The following is a 23,979-nucleotide window of genomic DNA, read 5'->3' as shown; positions in this document are numbered from 1 at the left end:
CAGCGTCCCTCTCGGACTGCTCCGTCCCACCTTTCCGCCCACCGCCGCCGAATGACCGTTGCAGCCCGGTTAAGTCATTTAGATCTGGATTCCGTCACGCTCTCCGTTCGCCGTTTGTCTCTGCCGTGACCGTCTGGACCAGATTTTTTCCCCGAACAGGCCGCCAGGCGGAGGTAGCGACCGAAGCCGTTGTATCTTACTCTCCCAAGCGCTTAGTACAGTGCCGTGCACGCAGTAAGCGCTCAATAAATACAACTGACAATCTGGCCTGAGGTGTGGGAAACTCGGGGAGTCGGGCGGCGGGGGGGAGTGTGCACACGGGGAGGACCCTCCCCCATGGCTGAACCCGCCTTGTGTATGGCGGTCTGACCTCAGTCCGCCCCCCCGGCCCCTTCCCAGGGGCTGCAAGCAGGAAGCTCACAATGCTCCTTTGACAGTCCGACAGAGGCCTTCCTCCCCACTCTCCCCCTCCCCGTCATTGCAGACTTCTAACATTTTTCTCCTTGCTCTCCAAATTCCTCTCCTCCTCCCTCCCGCCCCGCCCCCTTGGATCCAGGCTGGAGCGAAGAGGAACGAACTCAGCCCGGAGGAACTGTGGGTTTCTGAATGAACGAGGCACAGCTGGGCCAGCGCTTTTCAGCGGGCTGAGGCGGGCCGGGGTGGGGGCGGCCCGAGGCCGCGTGGCAGCCTCGGATGCCAGTTGGATTCGGCACCGAGGCGAGATCTGCCAACGTCCCTCCTGGGTGCGCTCCAAACTTCCCGGCAAGTCGACCGGCTGCCACCCCCTGCCCCCCAACAGAGCCCTCTCAAGCAGACACTCGTCCACCCCCCACCCCCCCCCGAGACTTCCTTTGGCCGGGCTCTGTCGGGCCCTCGTCGCCCCCCCCCCCACAACCCACATCAGTCCTCAATCCATCAGTGGCATTTCCTCCTGGAAAGCGCTCTGGTAATTTAACTCCACCCCCCACCTTCTCTTGGGTTCGAGTTCTCATCGGGGGCAGCAATAAGGGATTTTCACCGCCCCCGCGGCGACTGATGGGGGGCAGAGATCCAGAGATTCTCACCAGGCGCCTCGGCTGCGGACGACCACCCCCCGACCCCCGGCTGTCATCGGGGACCGAAAATTAAGAGCTCCGCTTCCTCGCCCTCCCGAGATCTTGCATTCGGGCCCCGCAATCGTTTGCGCCACCCAGCCCGTGCGAGACGCAGCCGGTTTATGTAGGAAACTCTGAGAGGCCTGGAAAACACGCGCAAACCGAGACACAAACCCACAGAGGAAAACCCCTCAGCCAGCAAGGCGGCCCCAGGACCGCGTGTTCCGAGTCGCTGGCATGTGCAACTCATTTTCTAGTTAAGTAATTCCCCTCGGGGACCCGTCTGCAGTCCACATGCAGGATCGAGTTTCCTGAGCAGTTGTGGGGAAGAGGCAGGCTTGGGGAGGCCACGGGGGCAAGTCAGGATCGGTGGAGGCCACAGCTGGACTGCCCAGGGAGGGGGAGGAGGGTTGAGGGGACGGGAGCCATCTTGGGGGCCAGGTGGGGAGGTCAGCAGCCTTGCCGAGCCCCACCGGGGCTAAGGAAAATCAGTCGGTCGTATTTATTGAGCGCTTACTGTGTGCACAGCACTGTACTAAGCGCTTGGGAGAAGACGATACAGCAATAGAACAGATACCTTCCCTGCCCACAGTGAGTTTACAGTCTCTCTCTGGGGGTGGGGGAGGCTCAGGTCTGGAAAGTAAAGATAACGGGGCAGGCTGGTCCAGCACGCCGTGACCCCGGGACGGATTTCTGGCCGCTGGGCTACCACTGACGGGCCCCAGGCACCTTCGCCCAAACTCTCCCGTCTGCCTCCTTCCCAAATTCAGCAGCCCTGAGCCAAACCAGGTTGGCTATCGCCAATCCCAACTGGAGGATTCTCCTCTGGCGGGAGGGCGATTCAAGCCGTGATCATCCCCTTTCACATCCAACAGACCAGCACGCGCTCTCCGTCTTCAAACCATCTAACCATCACCTTCCCACTCTCGTCTCCACCCCTTCTGCATCTCCTCGGCACTTGGGTCCATCCTCCCTGGTCAAGTCGGACAATGGTGTTGACCGAGCGCTGTGAGCAGAATTCTGTATTAAGCACTTGGGAGGGCACGATACGATAAGAGTATGTAGAAATGATCCCTGTCCTCAAGGACCTTGCGGTCTGGAGGGGGAGACAAGCAATCAATTGTATTTACTGAACGCTTACTATGTGGAGAGCACTGTGCTGAGCGCTTGGGAGGGTACCCTGTAACAACATAACAGAGTTGGTAGACACATTCCCTGCCCACAACGAGCTTACAGTTTGGAAGGGGAGACAGACATTAAAAATCAATTAGAAGCGGCACTTTTGACACATCCATTCAGCACTGAGAACAGTGTTCAGCACATAGTAAGTGCTTAACAAATACCAATTATTATTAATTACCCCTATCCCCACAGCATTTATCAAATCAATAGCATTTATAACTGCATCCTACTCTGTTCCTTCATCGTCTCTGATTTATTTTAATGCCCGCCCCCAGATGGTAAGCTTCTAGAGGGTAAGCTTCATGTCGATCAGCGGTGTTCTGCCAAGCGCTTACTACAGTGCTCTGACTCGGGGGAGGGGGCGATGGGCCCCGTCAGGCCAGTCTGCCCTTACCTTGGGCTGCACTGCTGCGTCTCCCATCTCGAACATCATCTTGAGGCGGTTCAGGGGGACGCTGTACTTCTCTATCTTGCCCACGGCATCGGGGCCCTCGCTGGCGTCGGCCCTGGTGCCCTCCGGCCTGGGTTCCCTCAGGCAGCTTATTTCCATGTCGGCCCTTCCTTGGGGGCGGCGCTCGGCCTCCTCGGGGCTGGGGGGCTGGATGGCGGGGGCGGCTTCGGGCGGCTCGGGCTCCGCCCCGGGGGCGGCCGCGTGGCTCCGCTCCGGCTTCTCCCACCTCTGCTTCAGCGCACTCAGCGTCCCCTTCCTGCAGAACGGGCGGCTCTCTGGACTCTGGGAGGGGAGGAAGCAGATGAGAGAGCTGTTCATGACCTGCCCGGGGCACGCAGAGACGGGGGAGGGATGGGAACGGAACACCCCGACGGGAGAGGAGGGGGGAAGAGCGCCAAGGGGACAGTCTGCGGAGAGAGAACTGAGGGGAGAGAGTGCCGAGAATTGAGGGGAGAGAATGATGAAAACTGAGGGGAGAGAGCAAAGAGAACGGAGGGGGAGAGCAAAACGAACAGAGGGGGAAAGCAAAGAGAACAGAGGGGAGAGAGCAAAGAGAACAGAGGGGAGACAGCAAAGAGAACAGAGGGGAGACAGCAAAGAGAACAGAGGGGGAGAGCAAAGAGAACAGAGGGGGAGAGCCAAGAAAATAGAGGGGAGAGAGCAAAGAGAACAGAGGGGAGAGAGCAAAGAGAACTGAGGGGAGAGGGAGAGAGTGGAGATGACCCTGGGGGAGACCTAAGGGGAGAGTGGGAAGAGACCACAGAGACCTGAGGGGAGAGTGGGGAGAGACTGGGGAGACCTAAGGGAGTGGGAAGAAGAGGGAGAGAGTGGGAAGGTACAGGGGGGAAGAGTCTGAAGGAGACCTAAGAGTTTGGAGAGACAGGGGAGAGATGGTTGGGGGGGGAGATCGGGGGAAACCTAAGAGAGTGGGGAGAGACAGGAAAAACCCGAAGGGAGAGTGGGAAGAGATGGTGGAGACCTGAGGAGAGAGAGGGGAGAGACCTGAGGGGAGAGTCCAGCTGTAGAGGGAAGGGGAGAGCCCCGGGGGAGGAGGAGGAGGAGGTGGTTGGGGCCGGCGACTCGCGCAGCTGAACAGCTCCGTCCCCGCCGAGCCGCACGCAGAGAAAGTCTCCGGGGCCGCGGGCTGACAGGGCCCGAGCCAAGTGGCGACCGGAAGTGAGCAGACTGCCCGGCCTTATAAGGACAGAGCTGGGTGTGTGTATGTGCGTGTGTATGTGGTGTGTGTGATGGGGGAGGTTGGGGGTGGAGGGGAGGTGCGCTCCGTGGGGGCCCAGGGCTGGACAGTGTCCAGCGGGAGAGCCCGGTTCGGCGGCGGCGCTCCGGAACGTCTGCGGCTCTGAGGGAGGCTGCCGGGTCAGCCCCGCTGTGGAGGAGGAGGTCGCATGGGCCTTTCCCCCCGCAACAGCCCCTCCTCCTCTGAGGTCCTTCTCGGGCCTGGGCTGCGGTGAGGGGCGGGGGGGTGGGGCGTGGACAATTCTTGGTTTGGGAGGAGCTGCTCCTCCGCCCACATCGCCGGGGCACCTCCTCGCACCCGGGCCACGGCAAGGGGAGGGGCGAGAGGACCGTGGGTGCTTCCTGGCTTAGGTGGGGGGCTCAGAGCCGTTCCCCCACCCGCCCCCCCAACCCTGAAGTTCCTCATGCACTTGGGTCACGGCAGGAGGAAGGGCGAGGGGGGCGTGGATGCTTCTTGGCATAGGTGGGGGGCACAGAGCTGCTCCTCCTCCCACAGCGCTGGGACACCCCTCCCCACTCCAGACGCCCGGGTACCTGTAGGCACTCGACGCCCTGCGGCCCGCTCCTCCTCGGCCGCACGAAAATGTGCCAGGCCTGGAGCCGGCTTTAGGGTATTACAGGGGATTAGCAGCTATATTAGGATCTAAGCCCCTCACTCCGTACCTACGGCCAAGCCACTTGGCCGCGGGAGTGAAGCGGTGTGCTCTAGTGGATAGAGCACGGGCCGGGGAGTCAGAAGAATCTGGGTTCTAAACCCGGCTCCGCCACTCGTCTGTGTGACCTTGGGCAAGTCACTTCACTTCTCTGTGCCTCAGTCACCTCATCTTAAAATGGGGGCTAAGACCGTGAGCCCCAAGTGGGACACGGACCGTGTCCGACCTGATTAGCTTTTATCTACCCAGTGCTTGGAACAACGTTCGCACATAGTAAGCGCGTAAATATCATTAAAAAAAGAAAAAAGGCCCCAGAGCAGACCTGCTAGACTGCAAGCTTACTGTGGGCAGGGAGCGTGTCTGTTGTAGTGTTACATTAATTATTATTATTATACTTCAGTGCTTGCTATGTACCAAGCACTGTTCTAAGCATTGGGGCAGATAGAACTTAATCAGGTGGGACACAGTCCCTGTCCCCCATGGGGTTCACATTCTTAATTTCCTTTTCACAGATGAGGTAACTGAGGCCCAAAGAAGTCGTGACTTGCATACAGTCACGCAGACATGTGGCGGATCAGGATTAGAACCCAGGTCCTCCCAAACGCTTAGTAGAGTGCTCGGCACCCAGTAAGCGCTCAATAAATATGACTGACCTGCTGGGGTGCAGGGCCCTGGGGGCCGGGAGCCCCCGGTTCGGCCATGAGACTGTTCACCGCCTCAGTTTCCCCCAGCTCCAAGGAGCTTGGGGGGGCTCTCCCATCCCCCTCTGGTTCCGGGACTCTGCCAGTTCCATTGACTGTGAGTCAACCCCGGCTCACCGGCTCCTTTTGCCCTACCCAGGAAAAGCCCGGAGCCTTCCGTTCCACTAACCTTGCCAGGACCCAGTTACGGTAATAATAATAAAAAAAAGAGCACCCCCTGAAACCTAAAAAGCTCCCCAAGAAAGTCAGATTTTTTATTTTTTTTTAAAAAAAAACAGTAAGTTTTCTGCAGTGGCAATTTTGAGCCTCCTCCGCTTAGGCGTGGTCCACGGAAATGCAGTGAGGGGGGTCACGTCCCCCGGGCCTGGGCACAGCCCAGTTTGCCCTGTGGTCAGGGAGGAAGAGAGGAACTGCCAGGGAGCGGCGTGCCCCAGGGGCTCACAGGCCTGGGGGGAACGAGATCCGCTGGTAACACGTCAAATCAATCCAAAGGATTTATTGAGCACTTCCTAGGTCCAGACACTGTACTAAACACTTGGGAGCAGCTCTAAGCGTGACCTAGAGGAAAGAACCTTAGCTTGCGAGTCAGAGGATAATAATAATTACGGTATTTGTTATGCCACTTGTGTGACCTTGGGCAAGTCACTTAACTTCTCCGGGCCTCAGTTACCTCATCTGTAGCAGAGGGATTAAGACTGTGAGCCCCATGAGGGACAGGGACTGTGTCCAACCTGATTTGCTTGGATCCACTCCGGCGCTTAGTACAGTGGCTGACACACAGTCAGAGCTTACAAATACCATAATATTAAGTGCTTACTATGTGCCAAGCACCTTACTAAGCGCTGGGGTAGATAGAAGAGAATCAGGTCCCACATGGGGCTCACGGAACTGGGGCACAGAGAAGTTAAGTGACTTGTCTAAGGTCACATGTTTGGTATGGGGAGGAGCGGGATTAGAACCCAGGACTTCAGACTCCCAGGCCCGGGCTCTTTCCACTGGCTCTGCCACTTATCTTATGTATATATCTGTAATTTATTTATATTGGTGTCCGTCTCCCCCTCTAGACTGCGAGCTCACTGTGGGCAGGGAAGCGGGCACTGTCTCCCGCTTCTTATAAGCGCTTAATATAGTGCTCTGCACACAGTAAGCACTCAGTAAATATGGCTGATTGATTGAACAGTGTTTGGCACAAAGTAAGTGCTTAAAAATACCATCACTATCATTACTATCTGCTGTGGGATCTTGAGCAAATCGCTTCATTGGGCCTCAGTCCCTCATCTGCAAAATGGGGATTCAATCCCTGTTCTCCCTCCTACTGAGACGGTGAGCCCCATGCGGGACCTGATGATCTTGGATCTACCAGAGCGCCTATTACATAGCAAGTGCTTAACCGACACCTCGATGATGTTATGAGCAGCAGCTATGCCTTCTGCTCTCCAATTTCTGATGGATTGATCACAGGCTAGCAGGGGACGCCTGCCCCAAATCATGTGCCGTTAGGAGAAGCGAAAGGAAAAACAGAAATGTAGCTGAGCAAGTGCTTAAACAGTAGAGGTGGTCGGGATCTATGTCCTGACCCTCTTGACCCTTGAGGCAGCAGCGTGAGAAGGAGCGTGGCTTAGTGGAAAGAGCCCGGGCTTGGGAGTCAGAGGTCATGGGTTCGAATCCCTGCTCGGCCGCTTGTCAGCTGTGTGACTTTGGGCAAGTCACTTCATTTCTCAGTGCCTCAGTGACCTCATCTGTAGAATGGGGATGAAGACTGTGAGCCCCACGTGGGACAACCTGATTCCCCCGTGTCTCCCCCAGCGCTTAGAACAGTGCTCGGCACATAGTAAGCGCTTAACAAATACTAACATCATCATCATCATTAATGCCGGCTCCGCCACTTGTCTGCTGCGTGACCCTGGGCAACTCACTTTACCTCTCTGGGTCTCAGTTCCCTCATCTGTGATGGGGATTATGACTGTGAGCCCCATGTGGGACAACCTGATTACCTTCTATCTACCCCAGTGCTTAGAACAGTGCCTGGCACAATAGTAAGCACTAAACCAATACCATCAAAAATTGTCATTGTTAAAAAAATCATATAAGTTCATATTATACAGTGCACAGACTGCCCATGTACAACCAATGTCCTATTTTCATCAATCTACCGCTCTCCCCTAGCTCCTCTGATTATTGTACTGCCATCTCCGGAGCGCTCGGTACAGCGCTGAGCACACGGTAAGCGTTCGATAAATGTCACCGGTCGATTGGCCGAGTCCAAGCACGTCACTCGACTGGGAGGGGTCACGGTCTCTGAGATGGGGCAACGGGCCTGAGCCGGGACCCCGGGAGACGCTGGGGTCAATTTTCCCGCAAGTTTCTGGGGCAAACCAGTCGACAAGATTATTCAGCTCAGAGGTCACCGGGACCGAAGGTGCCACGGTGAGCGCCCGGACACCGGGGGCCTCATCCCAAGCCCTCCCCACCTCCACGCCCCTGCTGTGGTTTTGAATACTCACATTTCTCTTCTTGTCCGCGCTGGCTTCTTCCGCGGCTCTCTGGTATCTGGGGTGGGGAGGGAAGAGACACAGAGACAGAGAGAGAAGACACGGAGAGAGAAAATGGAGAAGGAGAGGAGAGAGGAGAGAGAGATTTATTTTAGGTTGGACTCCTCGGAATTCCAGCGAAACGGTGTGATATAGTGGAAAGATGCCGGGCCTGGGAGTTGGGAGGCCCTGGGTTCTAATCCCAGCTCCACCACTCGTCTGCTGTGTGATCTTGGTCAAGTCACTTCACTGTGCCTCAGTTACCTTACAGATAAAATGAGGATTAAGATTGTGAACCCCATGTGGGACATGAATTGGGTCCGACCTGATTAGCTTGTATCTATCCCAACGCTTAGTACGGTGACTGGCACAGAAAAAGGCTCAACAAATAACATTTAAAAAAAAAAATCCAATCACTCGATGGCATTTATGGAGGGTTAACGGTGTGCAGAGGACTGTACTAAGCGCTTGGGAGAGCTAAAGTGCCAGACACTACCACTGAAGCAGTGGCGTGAGCCAGCTCAACTGGGTCCCAGGGTCAGCGGACCAGGGAACTTGCCACCTCCCTCTCTCCCGAATCTAGGGCCGATGCCAGTTCGGGACGGGAAGCGTTCCCCCGGTGCTCCCCGCCCCTACCACGAGCTCCCTCACCCTCAAATTTCCTCTCCCCCCATCAGCTTCGAGGGCCAGCCAGGGAGAGGAGGCAGCGGGAACTTGGGGCGCCCCGTCCCACCCCCGCCCATCCCCTGCACATGTGGGGGGAAGAGAAACCCGGGTGCTAACCACAGGGGTCGCGCCGCTCGCTCTTGCTCTCAGGCGGGAAGAACTCGAACCCACCACTCCACCGGGGGGGGGGGGGGAAACTCGCAGTAGGAGAGTCCGGATCATCTGGCCACTTGGTTTTCACTCCACCCTCGGCCTCGCAGCTCTTACATCCATATCCAGCCTTTATTTTAATATCTGTCTTCCCCTCTAGACAGTAAATTCCTGGAGGGCAGGGGTGGTGTCTCCTATCTCCGTGTACCGTCCTCTCCCAAGTGCTTAGATCCATGTCCTTCCCAATCAGAGCTTTCCCAGCCTTTGCTGCCCTTCAAGCCATTCCCCAGGGGCACTGAGCTCTGGATCAAAGTTTGCCCCCCCAGGGTTAATCATTTAAAAAATTTACCACCACCCCACCAAGAAAGCGGACTCTTCAGCTGGGAAAATGCACACACGCCCTCCCTCAAGCACAGTGGGACATGGACTTTTTTCCAACTGATTCACTTTTACCTACCCCAGTGCTCAGTACACTGCCTGGCACAGAGTGAGTGCTTAACAAATATTATAAAAAAAGCACCATTAGTGCTATTTCTACCACAGTCTCTCTCTCTCATACACACAGAGCTTTGCATACAGTAGGTGCTTTATAAATATTACTACAACTATACACACACCGTAAGCGATAAATGCTATTACCGCTAAATACACAGTTTTACCCGCAGTAATCGCTAAACGCTATTTCCGCTAAACACACACACATACAAAAAAAAGCACGGGAGACAATTTTTGTTTCTCCTCTTATTGCGTCTTCTGAACTGGGAGTTTAGGCTCGGCCCCCTTGAGCGATGTAACTGGAAAGGCATTTCACTTTGGAGGAGGGCGACGAACAGGAAGTCAGTTCACCCTTAAAGCACCGGTCAGATCTTGCAAGACAGTGACTTGCCCAGCAGACAAGTGGCCGAGTCAGGATTGGAATCCGGGTCCTTCTGACTCCCAGGCCCATGTTCTGTCCACTGGGCCATGCTGCTTCTCTGTGTCGACCCCAGTGCTTAGCATGTAATGTGCGCGAAATATCAAAAGCCCTCCTTCAAGGGGGTTTTGGATGCCAGGAAACGGCACAGATGGATCTTCGTGGAGAACAGAAACGTCGGTTGCTCCCAACCCACGGCGGACAGAAAGTTGGCCTTCCGTCCAGAGGCGGCGCAGCCTCTCCTCAGCGGCTTCTAAAGCCAGCCAATCGTATTTACTGAGCGTTTACTCTGTGCAGAGCACTGTACTAAGCCCTTGGGAGAGTACGCTACAACATATAGAGGTATTTCCTGACCCCAATGACTTTAAAACCGAAGAGGACCCGCCCGGCTCCCCCTCCCCTTCCCCCAGACCGGCAGGAAACGGGGGTCTCTCCACAGTGGAGCCTGCTGCCCCAGAGCCCACATCGCCGCTCGCCACCCGCCTTGCCCGGGTGGTCCCCCTACATGCCCTTGGCGGGGAGGGGCAGTCGATCGGACCCGTGCCCCCCACCGCCGGCAACCCCGCTCCCCTCTGGGACGACCAGACCTTCGGACCCCCTGGCACGGGCCACTGGCACTTACTTGGAGAATATGTGGGCGATGCCCGAGGAGCGGCCCCGGTTGGCCAGGGAGAGCTCTTTGGCGGTGATCCTCAGCGACTGCGAAGTCCACTGTCGGCGGGTGAACGGGCTGGGCTCCATCTTGCCCACGGTGGCCGGGGCCTGCCTGCCTGAACAGGAAGCAGACGCACAGCGTTAAAACCCCCCACAAAACAGGCTGGCATCACTCTCGGGGCACAGGTCTCCTCTTGGCCCCCTGCCACTCTTCAAACCCACCAGATAATAATAATTCTGTTGCTTAAGTGCTTACTATGTACCAGGAACTGTACTAAGCACTGGGGTGGGCACAAACAAATCGAGTTGGGCGCAGTTCCTGCCCCACATGGGGCTCAGTCTTCATCCCCATTTTACAAATGAGGCAACTGAGACACGGAGAAACCAAGTGACTTGCCCAAGGTCACACAGCAGCCAAGTGGTGGAGATGGGATTAGAAGCCAAGTCCTCTGACTCCCAAGTCCTGGCTCTTTCCACTAGGCCACGCAGCTTGCCAGATGACAGGCCTCCGTGGCTTAGTGGATAGAGAAGGGGCTGGGAGTCAGAAGGATGTGAGTTCCAATCCGGGCTTCGCCAGTCTTCTGCTGTCTTTTACTTCACTTCTCTCGGACTCAGTTCCCTCATCTGTAAAATGGGGATTAAGAATGGGAGCCCCGTGCGGGACAGGGACTGTGTCCAACCTGATCTGCTTGTATCTACCCCAGCTCTTAGTACAGTGTCCGACACATACTAATAATAATGATGGTATTTGTTAAGTGCTTACTATGTGCCAAGCACTGTTCCAAGCATCGACACCACAATTATGATGATCCATACCCCTCCTCCTCCTCCCTGAAAATTATTCAAGTGTCGGCCTCTCACACTGCATTGTAAACTCCTTGGATTTAGGGATCCAACTTCTTAACTCCACTGTCCTCTCCCAAGTTCTCAGTCCAATATCCTGCTCCTAGGAGACCCTCAATGAATGAATGAATGAACTCAATCAATACAATTGATTGATTTGTCCTCCGAGTCCCTTGTGCAGTGCAGGGTTTCGGACACAGTTAATGCCTGGCAAACTTTCATTAATTTAGTCATACTTGATGAGCGCGTACTGTGTGCAGAGCACTGTCCTAAGCGCTTGGGAGAGTCCATGTTATCGATAGATGCATTTCCTGCCCACAAGGAGCTCACAGTCTAGAGGGGGAGATGGATGTTAACAAACATAAAGAAATGAGTGAATTACAGATATTTACAGCCTAGAGGACAGAACTCGTTGAGTACTGTACTGAGCGTTTGGGCGAGGACAACAGAGTCGGTAGACACGATCCCTGCCCTCAAATTGCAGACAGTCTAGGAGGGAAGACGGGTTCTTAAATAAATTACAGGTTGGGAGCAGCGAGAAGGTATAAAGGTATGAACCCGGGGCGGGCGTTGAAGGTGCAGGTGGGGGACCACAGTGCCGAAGTGCTAGTTGGGGGAGGTGGAAGGGTGTGGAGAGCAGAGAAGCAGCATGGCGCAGTGGAAAGAGCACGGGCTTTGGAGTCAGGGCTCATGAGTTCGAATCCCAACTCTGCCACTTGTCAGCTGTGTGACTGTGGGCAAGTCACTTAACTTCTCTGTGCCTCAGTTCCCTCATCTGTAAAATGGGGATTAAGACTGTGAGCCCCACGTGGGACAACCTGATTCCCCTGTGTCTATCCCAGCGCTTAGAACAGTGCTCTGCACATAGTAAGCGCTTAACAAATACCAACATTATTATTATTATTAGGTTAATCGGGGAAGGCTTCCTGGAGGAAAGGTGATTTTTGGAAGGGCCTTGAGAAGGGAAAAAATTCAGTAAAAGGGAGGCTTGAAACAGTTGTGAATTCAGATTCAGGGCCCCAGAAGGGATCCGACCTGCAAACCCCACAGCCCTGGGGTCAAAGGTTCCCTCGATTCCCCCCCGGCCCAGGAAGCCGGTTGTTGGAAATCCGAGTGTGGGAATAAAAGCCTTCAGCCTGGGTAGAGTCTCCCAGGCTAGGCTGTCCACAATTTGAGGGCAGGGATCACGTCTACCGTGTTGTCCTCTCGCCCACGCTCAGTACGGTACTTGACAACTGTGTCTTCTAGGCTGTTAATTCCATCAGGGGCAAAGAATGCATCTAACTCTGTTGTATTGTACAGTCCTAAGCACTTAGTACAGTGCTTTGCACCCTGGAAATGCTCAACGGATGCACTGATTGACGGAAGGCAGGGGGTAGCACAGTCGCTAATTACCTCAGGGAGACCACAGGGGGCGCTGCACCATTTTGGAACTGTCACGGGGCAGGACAAAGATTAGAGCTGGGAATAGGTTGCTGGGAAAAGCTGGGAATAGCTGGGAATGTGGGGGTGGGGGTTGATGCCGGAGCAGGTTGGGGGAGAAGCAAGGAGGCAGAGCTGCACCCCCTCAGCTCTAATTCCGGCTCCGCCCCTTGCCTGCTGAATGACCTTGGCCAAGTCACTTCCCTTCTCTGGGTCATAGTTCCTCGGGTGGAAAAACGAGGATTCGATTCCTCTTCTTCCTTAGGTTGTGAGCCCCGGGGACGGTGTCTGATCTACGTACGTTACTCAGGTGCTTAGTACAATCCTCGGCACAGAGTATGCACCGAAGAGAAGCAGCCCGGCCTAAAGGGTAATGCAAGGGCCTGGGTTCTAATCCTGGCTCTGCCACCAGCCTGCTTTGTGACACTGGGTGAGCCATTTAATTTCTCTGTGCCTTGGTTTCCTCATCTACAAAACGGGGGTTAATTACCTCTACTCTCTCCTACCTTTTTTTAAATGGGATTCATTAAGAGCTTACTACGTACCAAGCACTGTACTAAGCACTGGGGTATATACAAGCCCATCAGGTCGAACACAGTCCATGTCCTAAGTGAGGCTCGCGGTCTTAATCTCCACTTTACAGATGAGGTAACTGAGGCCCGCCCAGAGAAGTGAAATGACTTGCCTAAGGTCACATAAAGTGGCAGAGCCGGTGTTAGGGACCAGGTCCTTTTGACTCCCAGGCCTGTGCTCTATCCACTAGGCACACTGCTTCTCGAGCTCCACTGTAACCGGCCTGATTATCTTGCATCCATCCGCCACGCTTAGAACAGTGCTTGACACATCATCAGCATTTAATACCATAAAAAGGAACAAAAGCAATTATTATAATTCCCTTATCCCGCGGAGTTCTAGGGAATTCCCAAGCCGGGACCAGAAGGATAAAATGGAGACGGTGACGGCCCTGCCTTGACCTCCTCCTATAGGAGGACAGCCAGTCGTCGCCCGCCTCGGTGGGGGCCCTGGGCCCGTGCCCACCATCCTGGGATGGTGGAGGAGGTCTTCCATTTTGGGGCTGGAGCCTGACCGGAATTCCCGGGGGAAAGGGAGGAGTGGCCGACCCGACCTTTGATCTGAAGGGGTTGTGGCCTCCACAGTCAGCTGTAGACTGGAAGCTCCTTATGGCAGGGAGCGCATCTCCCAATTCTGTGATACACTGGACTCTCCCAAACGCTCAGCACAGTGTTTGCACATAATAGGGACTGCGTAAATACCATGGAAGGGAGTGGAAGAAGAGGAAGTGAGGGTGTATTCAGGGAAGGCCTCTTGGAGGAAATGGGCCTTCAATAAGACTGATCTTCCCCTTTTCCTTCTGCTGCCTCTCTGCCCCCTCCTTCACCTCCCCTCAGCTAAGCCCCCTTTCCCCCACTTTCCCTCTGCTCCTCCCCCCTTCCTTCAGCACTGTGTTCGTCTGCTCATTTGTATATATTTTTATTACCCTATTTATTTTGTTCATGAGATGTACATCCCCTTGATTCTATTTATTGCTATTGTTCTTGTCTGTCTGTCTCCCCCGATTAGACTGTAAGCCCGTCAGTGGGCAGGGACTGTCTCTATCTGTTGCCAAATTGTACATTCCAAGCGCTTAGTACAGTGCTCTGCAAATAGTAAGCGCTCAATAAATACTATTGAATGAATGAATAAGGTTTTGAAGAAGCCGGGGAGCGTAACCGTCTGTCTTCTTAAGTCTGCCCTGTCCATCCCTGCCTGTCCCCCCTCCCTCCCCCTTCCCTCCTCAGCTGGGGACTCGATCACTTTGGGGCCTAGGACCCCCAATTCCAGAGGGGCCTTAGCCTCGGGACATGGAAAGTCTCCTCGTTCAGGCTGACTCTACTATGTGCCAGACAGTGTAATGATAATAATAAGGATAATAATAATAATAATGGTATTTGTTAAGCACTTACTATGCGCCAAGCACTGTTCTAAGCGCTGGGGTTGTCACAAGGTAATCAGGTTGTCCCACGTGGGGCTCACAGTCTTAATCCCCGTTGTACAGATGAGGTAACTGAGGCACAGAGAAGTGACTTGCCCAACGTCACACAGTTGATAAGTGGCGGAGCCGGGATTAGAACCCACGTCCTCTGACTCCCAAGCCCGGGCTCCTTCCACTGAGCCACGCTGCTTCTCAAAAGGATGGTATTTGTTAAGCGGTTACTATGTGAAGCAAGCGCTGGGGTAGATACAGGCCAATTGGGTTGGACAGACCCTGTCCTCACAGTCTTAATCCCCATTTTGCAGATGAGGGAACTGAGGCCCAGAGAAGTGAAGTGATTTGCCCAAGTCAGCATTAGAACCCGTGACCTCCTCACTCCCAGGCCCGGGCTCTATGTACTACGCCATGCTACTCAATGTACTAAGCACTAGGTACAAGCTAATCAGGTTGGATATAATCCCTGTCCTACTTGGGGCTCACGCTCTTAATCCCCATTTTACAGATGAGCTCACTGAGGCCCAGAGAAGGCAAGTGAGTTGCCCGAGGTCACGCAGCAGGCAAGTGATGGAACCGGGATGAACTGGGATTAGAACCCGGGTCCTTCTGACTCCCGGGCCCCATCCACTAGGCCACACGGCTTCTCCGCCTGCCAGCAACTGCAAAGTTGTGGCTGAACCGGTTGTGCGGCCTGAAGCAGTCAGGTGGACTGTGGGAGGAGGAGATTGTGGGGGGAGGGAGTAGAGATGAAGTCAGGCTCCCTCCCAACTAACCGATCCACGGCCCTGGGAGTCAGGAGACCTCACCCCGTCCCCGCTCCACCACTTGACTATGGTATTCCTTAAGCGCTTACTATGTGCCAAGCGCTGTTGTAAGCGGTGGGGTAGATACAAGGTAATCACGTTGGACAAAGTCCCTGTCCCACATGGGGCTCACAGTGTCAATCCCCATTTTACAGATGAGGTAACAGAGGCTCAGAGAAGTGATGTCGCTCGCCCAAGGTCACACAGCAGACAAGTGGCGAAGCCGGGATTTGAACCCGTGATCTCTGACTCCCGGGCCCGGGTTCTATCCACTGGGCCACGTTGCTTCTCAGATCCGTGCCTGCTGGGGGACCTTAGGCAAGTCACGGAACTCCTCTGCTCCTTGGTTTCCTCCACTGTAAAATGGGAATTCCATCCCTGTTGTCCCTCCTACTTGAAGCAGTGTGGCTCAGTGGAAAGAGCACGGGCTTGGGAGTCAGAGGTCATGGGTTCGAATCCCACACCTGCCACTTGTCAGCTGTGTGACTGTGGGCAAGTCACTTCACTGGGCCTCAGTTACCTCATCTGGAAAATGGGGATTAGGACTGTGAGCCTCACGTGGGACAACCTGATTACCCTGTATCTACCCCAGCGCTTAGAACAGCAGTGCTCTGCACATAGTAAGCGCTTAACAAATACAAATATTATTATTGAATTATTACTGTGTGCACAGCACTGTACTAAGCACTTGGGAGAGTACAACAATAAACAGATACATTCCCTGCCCACAATGAGTTTACAGTCTGGGGGGGAAACAGACAATATAAATAAATTACACATATGTACATAATTGCTCTCCCGCTTAGACTGTGAGTCCCATGATTATCTTGTACCTACTCCAGGGTTTAGTACAGTGCTTGGTACATAATAAGTGCTTAACAAAACAGAACAAAAAACAAAACAGAAAACAGAAGCGGCGTGACTTAGTGGAGAGTACACGGGCCCGGGTTCTAATCCCGGCTCTTTCGCTTCTCCGCTGCGTGACCTTGGGCCAGTCACTTTAACTTGGCTGTGCCTCAGTTCCCTCAGCTGTAAAATGGGGGTGAAGACTGGGAGCCCCCTGTGGGATTGGGTCCGACCTAATTACCTTATATCTACCCCAGTGGCTGGCACATAGTAAGCGCTTAATGCATATCAAAAAAACCCCAAAAACAAGATTATCACAGTAGTTGTTAATCCTAAATGAGATGGAAAGACCCTCCCACACCCGGCTAAGCCCACCAGAAGAGGCAGGGATGGCTGCTTGCCTGGGATCTGCAGGAACATGTCTCTCAGACAATAGCCCTTTCATTACCTCAGGCCAGAGGTAAACAAAGATGGAACCGGGTGTTTGTTTGGGCAAGGAAACACCCCAACCCTCATCTCCTTTTCAGGATGTGTGATCCTCTGGGGAGAGGGGATTGGGGAGGCAGAGAGAATAATAAAGTTGGTATTTGTTAAGCGCTTACTATGTGCAGAGCACTGTTCTAAGCGCTGGGGAGATACGGGGTAATCAGGTTGTCCCACATGAGGCAAGCCAGGCAAGGGGGGGGGGGTCTCTCCCTCTCCCAAGTCTCTGAAGAGTTGGAGAAGGGGTTAAGGCTGAGGTCTCGGAGCAAGCTATTATTACGGTATAATAATCATAATAATGTTGGTATTTAAGCGCTTACTATGTGCAGAGCACTGTTCTAAGCGCTGGGGGAGATACAGGGTCATCAGGTTCTCCCACATGAGGCTCACAGTCTTAATCCCCATTTGGCAGATGAAGGAACTGAGGCCCAGTGAAGTGACTTGCCCACAGTCACACAGCTGACAAGCGGCGGAGCCGCCGAACCCATGATCTCTGACTCCCAAGCCCGGGCTCTTTCCACTGAGCCAGGTTGATTCTCTATGTATGTTAAGTGCTTACTATGTGCTTTCCCTTCTAATAATAATAATTAAGAATTATGGTATTTGTTAAGCGCTTACTATGTGCCAGGCACTGTACTAAGCAAACTGGCTTCTCTCAGTGCTTCAGTTTCCTCACCTGTAAAATGAGGATTCAATACCTCCTTCTCCCTCCTAGTGAACCCCAGGAGGGTCGGGGATTAAATTAATGTCAATTCAATTAATTTAAAATTAAAATGAATTAATGTCAGGCTATTTTTTCTCCTTGAAATGGTGTTTGTTAAGCACATACTATGTACTTACGTACATGTGTTATTTTATTTATTTGTACTGATGTTGGCTCTCCTCTAAACTCTAAACCGTAAGCAAGCCGTGGCCAGGGAAAGTCACTGTTTATTGTCATATCATCCTCTTCCAAGCGCTCAGTACAGCGCTCTGCACACAGTAAGCGCTCAATGAATACGACAATGAATGAATGCCAGACACTGCCCTAAATGCTGGGGTAGACACAAGCTACAGGATACAGCAGGGATTTTAGGGGAGGATGAGGATCGGGATGGGGTAAGCGTCAAAGTCAAGTGCCCTGCACAGAGTAATCACTCTTTAAATCCTATTTAGTAAGATTTATTAAGCGCTTACTGTGTTCCAAGCACGGGGAAAGAACACCGGGGTGGGAATTAGATACGGTACATCTGATTGATCGAAAGAGCTAACGGGCCAGAAAACCACTTGGTAATCCAAGCTCCATCAATCGAATTTAATGCCAGTCTCCCCCTCTGGTCTGTGAGCTCCTTGTGAATATATTCACGCACTTATTTAATATTTTTAATATATTTATTTAAATGACTCTTTCCCCCTGCAGACTGTAACCTCATTATGGACAGGGGATTTGTCTATTGTTATACTGTACTTTCCCAAGCATTTAGTACAATAAGCGCTCAATAAATACGATCGAACGTATTCACCAACTCCATTATATTGTATTTTCTCACGTGTTTAGTCCAGTGCTCTGCATGTAGTAAGCGCTCGTTAAATATGGATTGATTAATGCCTGTCTCCCCCTTTAGCTTGTTGTGGGCAGAACGTGTTTACTAATTCGACTGCACTATCTTCTAGACCGTAAGCCCGAGGTGGGCAGGAATTGTCTCTTTCTATTGGTGAATTGTGCTTTCCAAGTGTTTAGTACAGTGCTCTGCACACACTAAGCGCTCAAGAAATACGACTGAATGAATGCTGGGTGACCGTAGGCAAATCACTTCATTTCTCTGGGCCTCAGTTTCCTCACCTGGAAAATGAGGGCGAAGACTGCGAGCCGTGGGAGGGGGACTATGTCCAACCTCATTAGCTTGTATCTAACCCATCGCTTAGTACAATGTGTGGCACATAGTAAGTGCTTAAATGCCATTTAAAAAATGAGAATTTAATACATGTCCATTTAGACTGTGTGGGACAGGGACTGTGTCCAGCCTGATTGATTTTTCTCTACCGTAGAATTTAGTACACTGCTTGGCATAAATAATAGTGGGATTTGTTAAGCACTGTACTATGCATTGGGGTGGATAATAATAATGAAGATGATATCTGTTAAGTGCTATGCGCCGGGCACTGTACTGAGCGTTGGAGTGGACACAAGCAAGTCGGGTTGGACACAGTCCCAGGTCCCATGTGGGGCTGACAGTCTCAATCCCCATTTTACAGATGAGGTCACTGAAGCACAGAGAAACAAAATGACTTGCCCAAGGCCACACAGCAAAGGGGATTAGAAGCCTTGGCCTTCCAACCTTCCCACTAGGTTTGCATTTGCAAAATGGTGGTTTCCGCCCCATCTGCCCTGCCCGGGGAGCCCTTATCCAAAGGTTCTCGACTATTTCCTCCTAAGAGAGGCCAGGGCATGAGAAGCAGCGTGGCTTGGGAGTCGGAGGTCATGGGTTCTAATCCCGACTCCGCCACTTGTCGGCTGGGAGACTTCGGGTAAATCACTTCACTTCTCTGTGCCTCGGTTACCTCATCTGTAAAATGGGGATTAAGACTGTGAGCCCCCTCCGTGAGACAACCTGATGACCTTGTACCTACCCCAGTGTTTAGAGCAGTGCCTGACACATAGTAAGCGCTTCACAAATAACATCATCATTATTATTATCTCAAAGTTCTTGCTGGTCTCTGTTGTGGCCTCGGGCCTCATGAGGTCACCGGGACATAAGGCGGGGCTGCCTTCAGCTGGTAAAGGGGTGACGGGGAGGGGCGCCGACAGTCTTAAAAATCAGAACAGGCATTTCACCCCCAATTCAGAGAGGGGGAAGCTGAGGAGCTGTTGTAGTGTGCTCTCCCAAGCCCTTAGTGCAGCGTTCTGCACACTGTAAGCGATCAATAAATAGGACTGAACGAATGAATGAGGGCAAGAGAAGTGACTTCCCCAAGGTCACCCCGGCAGACAGGGGGCGGAGCCGGGATGGGCTGAGAATGTGCCTTTTTATTGCTGTACTATACTCTCACCCCCAATTTAGAGAGGAGGAAGTTGAGGAGCTGTTATATTCTCCCAAGCGCTTAGTACAGTGCTCTGCACACAGTAAGTGCTCAATAAATATGATTGACTGACTAACCAAGGTCCCCTGACACCAGGCCCAGGCTCTTTCCACTAGGCTATGGCACTGTTTTTCTTTTTTTTGTTGTTTTTTATAGTATTTATTCAGTGCTTACTATGTGCCAGGCACTGTAATAATGACAATAATGATGGTATTTGTTAAGCACTTATTGTGTGCCAAGCACTGTTCTAAGCATTGGGGTAGATAGGAGGTCATCAGGTTGTCCCATGTGGGGCTCACAGTCTTAATCCCTATTTTACAGATGAGGTAACAGGCACAGAGAGGTTCAGTGACTTGCCCAAAGTCCCACAGGCGACAAGTGGCGGAGTCAGGATCAGAACCCACGACCTCCTACTCCCAAGCCCGGGCTCTTCCCACTAAGCCACACGGCTCCTCTAGCCACACGGCTTCACCGTGCTGAGGGCTGGGGTAGATCCAAGCCAATCAGGTTGGACACAGTCCCTGTCCCACACGGGGCTCGCCCTATCAATCCCCATTTTCCCCATGAGGGAACCGAGGCCCAGGGAAGTGAAGCGACTGGCCCAAGGTCGCCCAGCAGACAAGTGGCGGAGGCGGGATGAGAACGCGGGTCCTCCGCCTCCCGGGCCCGGGCTCTACCCACTAGGCCCCGCTGCTTCTGCTTTAAGTTCGCTCCTCCCACGCCTGGGAGGACATCACGGGGAAGGGTGGGCCGCCACCAGCCTGAAGCGAAAGGCCATTCTACCCTCAGAGCCCCGAACCCTGGCCCCCGTCCTGCCTCTGGTCTGGAACAGCCTCCCTCCTCAAACCCGACAATGACTGTCCCCCTTTCAGAATCTTATTGAGGGCCCCCCTCCTCCTAAGCCCCCCTCTCCTCTTCTCCTACTCCCTTCTGCGCCGCCCTGACTTACTCCCTTTCTTCATCCCCCCCCTCCAGATTCCACAGTGCCTACATCCATATCTGTCATTTCTTTATTTCCGTTAACGTCCGTCTCACCCCTCTGGCCTGTACGCTCGTCGTGGGCAGGGAGCGTGTCTGTTTAATGCCGTACTGAACTCTCCCAAAGCAAAGCCCCACAGCTCTTACGTCCATTTCTGCCATTTAATTCTATTACTGTCTCCCCACCCTGGCCTAAAGCTCGTCGCGGGCAGGGACTGTGTCGGTTCTACTGAACTCCCCCAATCGCTCGGCACAGTGCTCCGCACACAGTAAGCGCTCGATAAACCCGACCGAATGAATGACTAAAGCATCGCGTGTCGGGGTGGGGAGGCTCGTCCGCTTGGACCTCCGGGTAGCTAGCGGTGAACTCACCCTCTCTGCAGGCGGGAGTCCGGGAGAAACGTTGGGACTCTTTTCCCGTTCGCTAAGGAATGACTCAGTCGGAGCCGGGCAGCCGAATAAGTAACTCGGGCAGCCGGGGGAGGGAGTGACCGACCGGCCTTCGATAAGACAGGCCCCAACACGGAAGAGTTTCGAGCAGGAAGGGAGAACAGCCAAGGAAGGGCTGGTTAGTTAACAGCGAACTTCGTCCACCACGGACCCTGGAGCCCCCCTGGTTTAGACGCCTTCGCTTTCCCCTGAATAACTGTGAGGCAGCGTGGCTCAGTGGAAAGAACCCGGGCTTGGGAGTCAGAGGTTATGGATTCTAATCCCGGCTCCGCCACTTGTGTGCCGTGTGACCTTGGACAAGTCACTTCACCTCTCTGGGCCTCAGCTACCTCAACTGTAAAATGGGGATTAAAAAATGTGAGCCCCACGTGGGACAATCTGATCACCCTGTAACCTCCCCAGCGCTTAGAACAGTGCTCGGCACAGAGTAAGCACTTAACAAGTACCAAGATTATTATTATTAACTGTGAGACTTGTTGGGCGCTACCTGTGGAGAGAGCCCAGGCCTGGGAATCAGGAAGGAGCTGGGTTCTAATTCAGGCTCTGCCACTTGCCTGCTGTGCGATCTTGGGCAAGTGACTTCACTTCTCTGGGCCTCAGTTCCCTCATCTGAAAACTGACAGAGTCCCATGTGGGCCAAGGACTGTTTCCAATCCGATTAGGTCTATCTGTCCCAAAGCTTAGAACAGTGCCTGACACATAATAAGCGCTTAAATACCATCATTATTATGTGCCAAGAAGTGTGCTAGATACAAGTCAGTCGCGTTGAACACAGTCCCTGTCCCACATGGGGCTCACAGCTTTAATCTCTATTTTACAGAAGAGGTAACTGAGGCCCAGCAAAGTGAAGTGACTGGCCCAAGGTCACCCAGCCAACTAGCGGTAGAGCCGGGATTAGAACCCAGATCTTTTAACTCCCAGGCCCAGGCTCTTTCCACCAGGTCGTGCTGCTCTTGGTCCGGTGCTCTGTATTCAGTAAACACTCAAACAGAATTGATCGATTGACTGATCTCCATTCCACAGAGGAGATTGTACAGTTATCTCATCTGTAAAAAAATGGGGATTGACAGTGGGAACTCAAAGGGGGACGGACACCGTGTCCAACCCGATCAGCTTGGATCTCCCCCAGCGCTTAGAACAGCGCTTGGCATATAGTAAGCGCTTAACAAGTACCATAATATTTATTATTAGTCTTTATGTGAAACCAAGCCCGCTGTTACTGTTGTAGGAAAACTCATGAGCATCATTGAAGGGAGCGCGGGGGAGATAAAGAAAAGAGGAAAACATAAAAATCGATGAAGGAGCGGCTTCTCCGGTGTCAGCATCTTCCTGAACCTGTCTTTTCCGTTTAATAATTAATCCTGTCGGCTCACTCCGGGCCAATTTCCAGGAAGGGGATGGGGGGAGGAAGGCGAAAGTGGAGGAGGTCGCGGGTCGGCCTGAGGACCTCAGGAAGGTCTTAGTTGCTCCTCACAGTGCTCCACATAGCTGGACCGTTTGTGGAGCGTGGGTGGGAAGAGTCTTCAGACCACCAGATTCATTCAACTGACCGTATTTATTGAGCGCTTCCCGTGTGCAGAGCACTGTTCTAAGCGCTTGGGAGAGGACCCTAAACAATAAACAGACACATTCCCTGCCCACCACGAGCTTACAGTTTAGAGGATCCATCGTTGCCCGATACAGCAATGCCTGGCACATAGTAAGCGCTTAACAAGTACCGTATTACTAAAAATTATTATTCCCTGCACGGGAGTGGACCCAAGCTGGGAACCGCTTCGATACTGGCAGAAGCAGCACGGCCTAGCGGGAAGAACCCGGCCCCGGGGGTCAGAAGACCTGGGTTCTAATCCTGGTCTGCCACTTGCCTGCCGGGTGACCTTGGACAAGTCGCTTCTCTGGGCTTCAGTTCGCTCATCTGCAAAATGGGGATTCAATATCTCCTCTTCCTACTTAGACTGTGAATCCCAGGTGGGACAGGGATTGTGTTGGGCTTTTTTTTTTTAAAAAAAAAAAATGGCATCTGTTAAGCACTTACTCTGTGCCAGGCACCGTGCTAAGTGCTGGGGTGGACACAAGCAAATCGGGTTGGACGCAGTCCCTGTCCCACGTGGGGGTTCCCAGTCTCAATCCCCCTTTTCCAGGTGAGGTAGCCGAGGCCCAGAGAAGTGAAGCGACTTGCCCAAGGTCACCCGGTAGACACGTGGCGGAGCCAGGATGAGAACCCAAATCCTTCTGACTCCCGCCCCGGGCTCTAACCACTGGGCCCGCTGCTTATCACCTTAATCTTCTTTCTGCTCCAGCGCTTAGCACATAGTATGCGCTTACTATAACTAATCGGGCACTGGAAAATAACGGTTGTTAGCCAGATTCTCAGCTCCTTCCTCTCCCTCTCAAGGGTGCAGATTGGCACTGAACAATTTTAACAGTCAAGGACAGATAGTCAAGGCTGCAACAAGATTACAAAAAAAAAAACCCAACACAAAAAAAACGCCCATTTTAGGAAGAGCTGGGTTTTTAAATGATGCCACCGACTTCAACTCTCCACTTCTTAGCTAAGGGGATCAACAGCCCCATAAAAAAGCTATTTTACAGGTGATTGCTTCACTTTCTAATAACCAGAGCGGTGAGATGAGCAGTTTACGAGTCTGTGGCATCGTAAAAAATAAATAAGAGAAACAGAGTCCTGAAAGAATGGGCAGGAGAATAATTAGATTTCTAAAAAGGAAGTAGATCTTTATATTTCAGAAAATCTCTATAAAGTTTTTTTGTGGGGGGGACGTCAATCTTATTTATTGGGCACTTACTGTGTGCAGAGCACTGTACTAAACCAGTCAGAGGACGTGGGTTCTAATCCC

General features: G+C 53.0%; 1 protein-coding gene across 4 annotated transcripts in view; it reads right to left on the bottom strand.

Moving 5' to 3' along the window:
- The window catches only part of LIMA1 (LIM domain and actin binding 1), a 54,860-nt gene that overhangs the window by 21,099 nt on the left and 9,782 nt on the right, over nt 1–23,979 (bottom strand). Inside the window, exons 1-4 of one of the 4 annotated variants that reach the window (XM_029073844.2) lie at nt 21,047–21,118; nt 10,218–10,365; nt 7,840–7,885; nt 2,671–3,009 (exon numbers count right to left, since the gene is read on the bottom strand). In XM_029073844.2, the coding sequence (XP_028929677.1) occupies nt 2,671–3,009; nt 7,840–7,885; nt 10,218–10,336 (504 nt within the window). In that variant the 5' untranslated portion in view covers nt 10,337–10,365; nt 21,047–21,118. Of the gene's footprint in view, nt 1–2,670; nt 3,010–3,729; nt 3,851–7,839; nt 7,886–10,217; nt 10,366–21,046; nt 21,119–23,979 lie in introns of those variants that run through there. The other 3 variants (XM_029073843.2, XM_029073845.2, XM_029073846.2) reach the window with 3 other exon arrangements.

This window comes from Ornithorhynchus anatinus, chromosome 10 (genome assembly GCF_004115215.2).
Source record: "Ornithorhynchus anatinus isolate Pmale09 chromosome 10, mOrnAna1.pri.v4, whole genome shotgun sequence".
In the NCBI taxonomy this organism is placed as follows: Eukaryota; Metazoa; Chordata; class Mammalia; order Monotremata; family Ornithorhynchidae; genus Ornithorhynchus; species Ornithorhynchus anatinus.
Note: the sequence above shows the minus strand (reverse complement) of the source record. Positions and strands in the feature narration are given on the sequence as shown.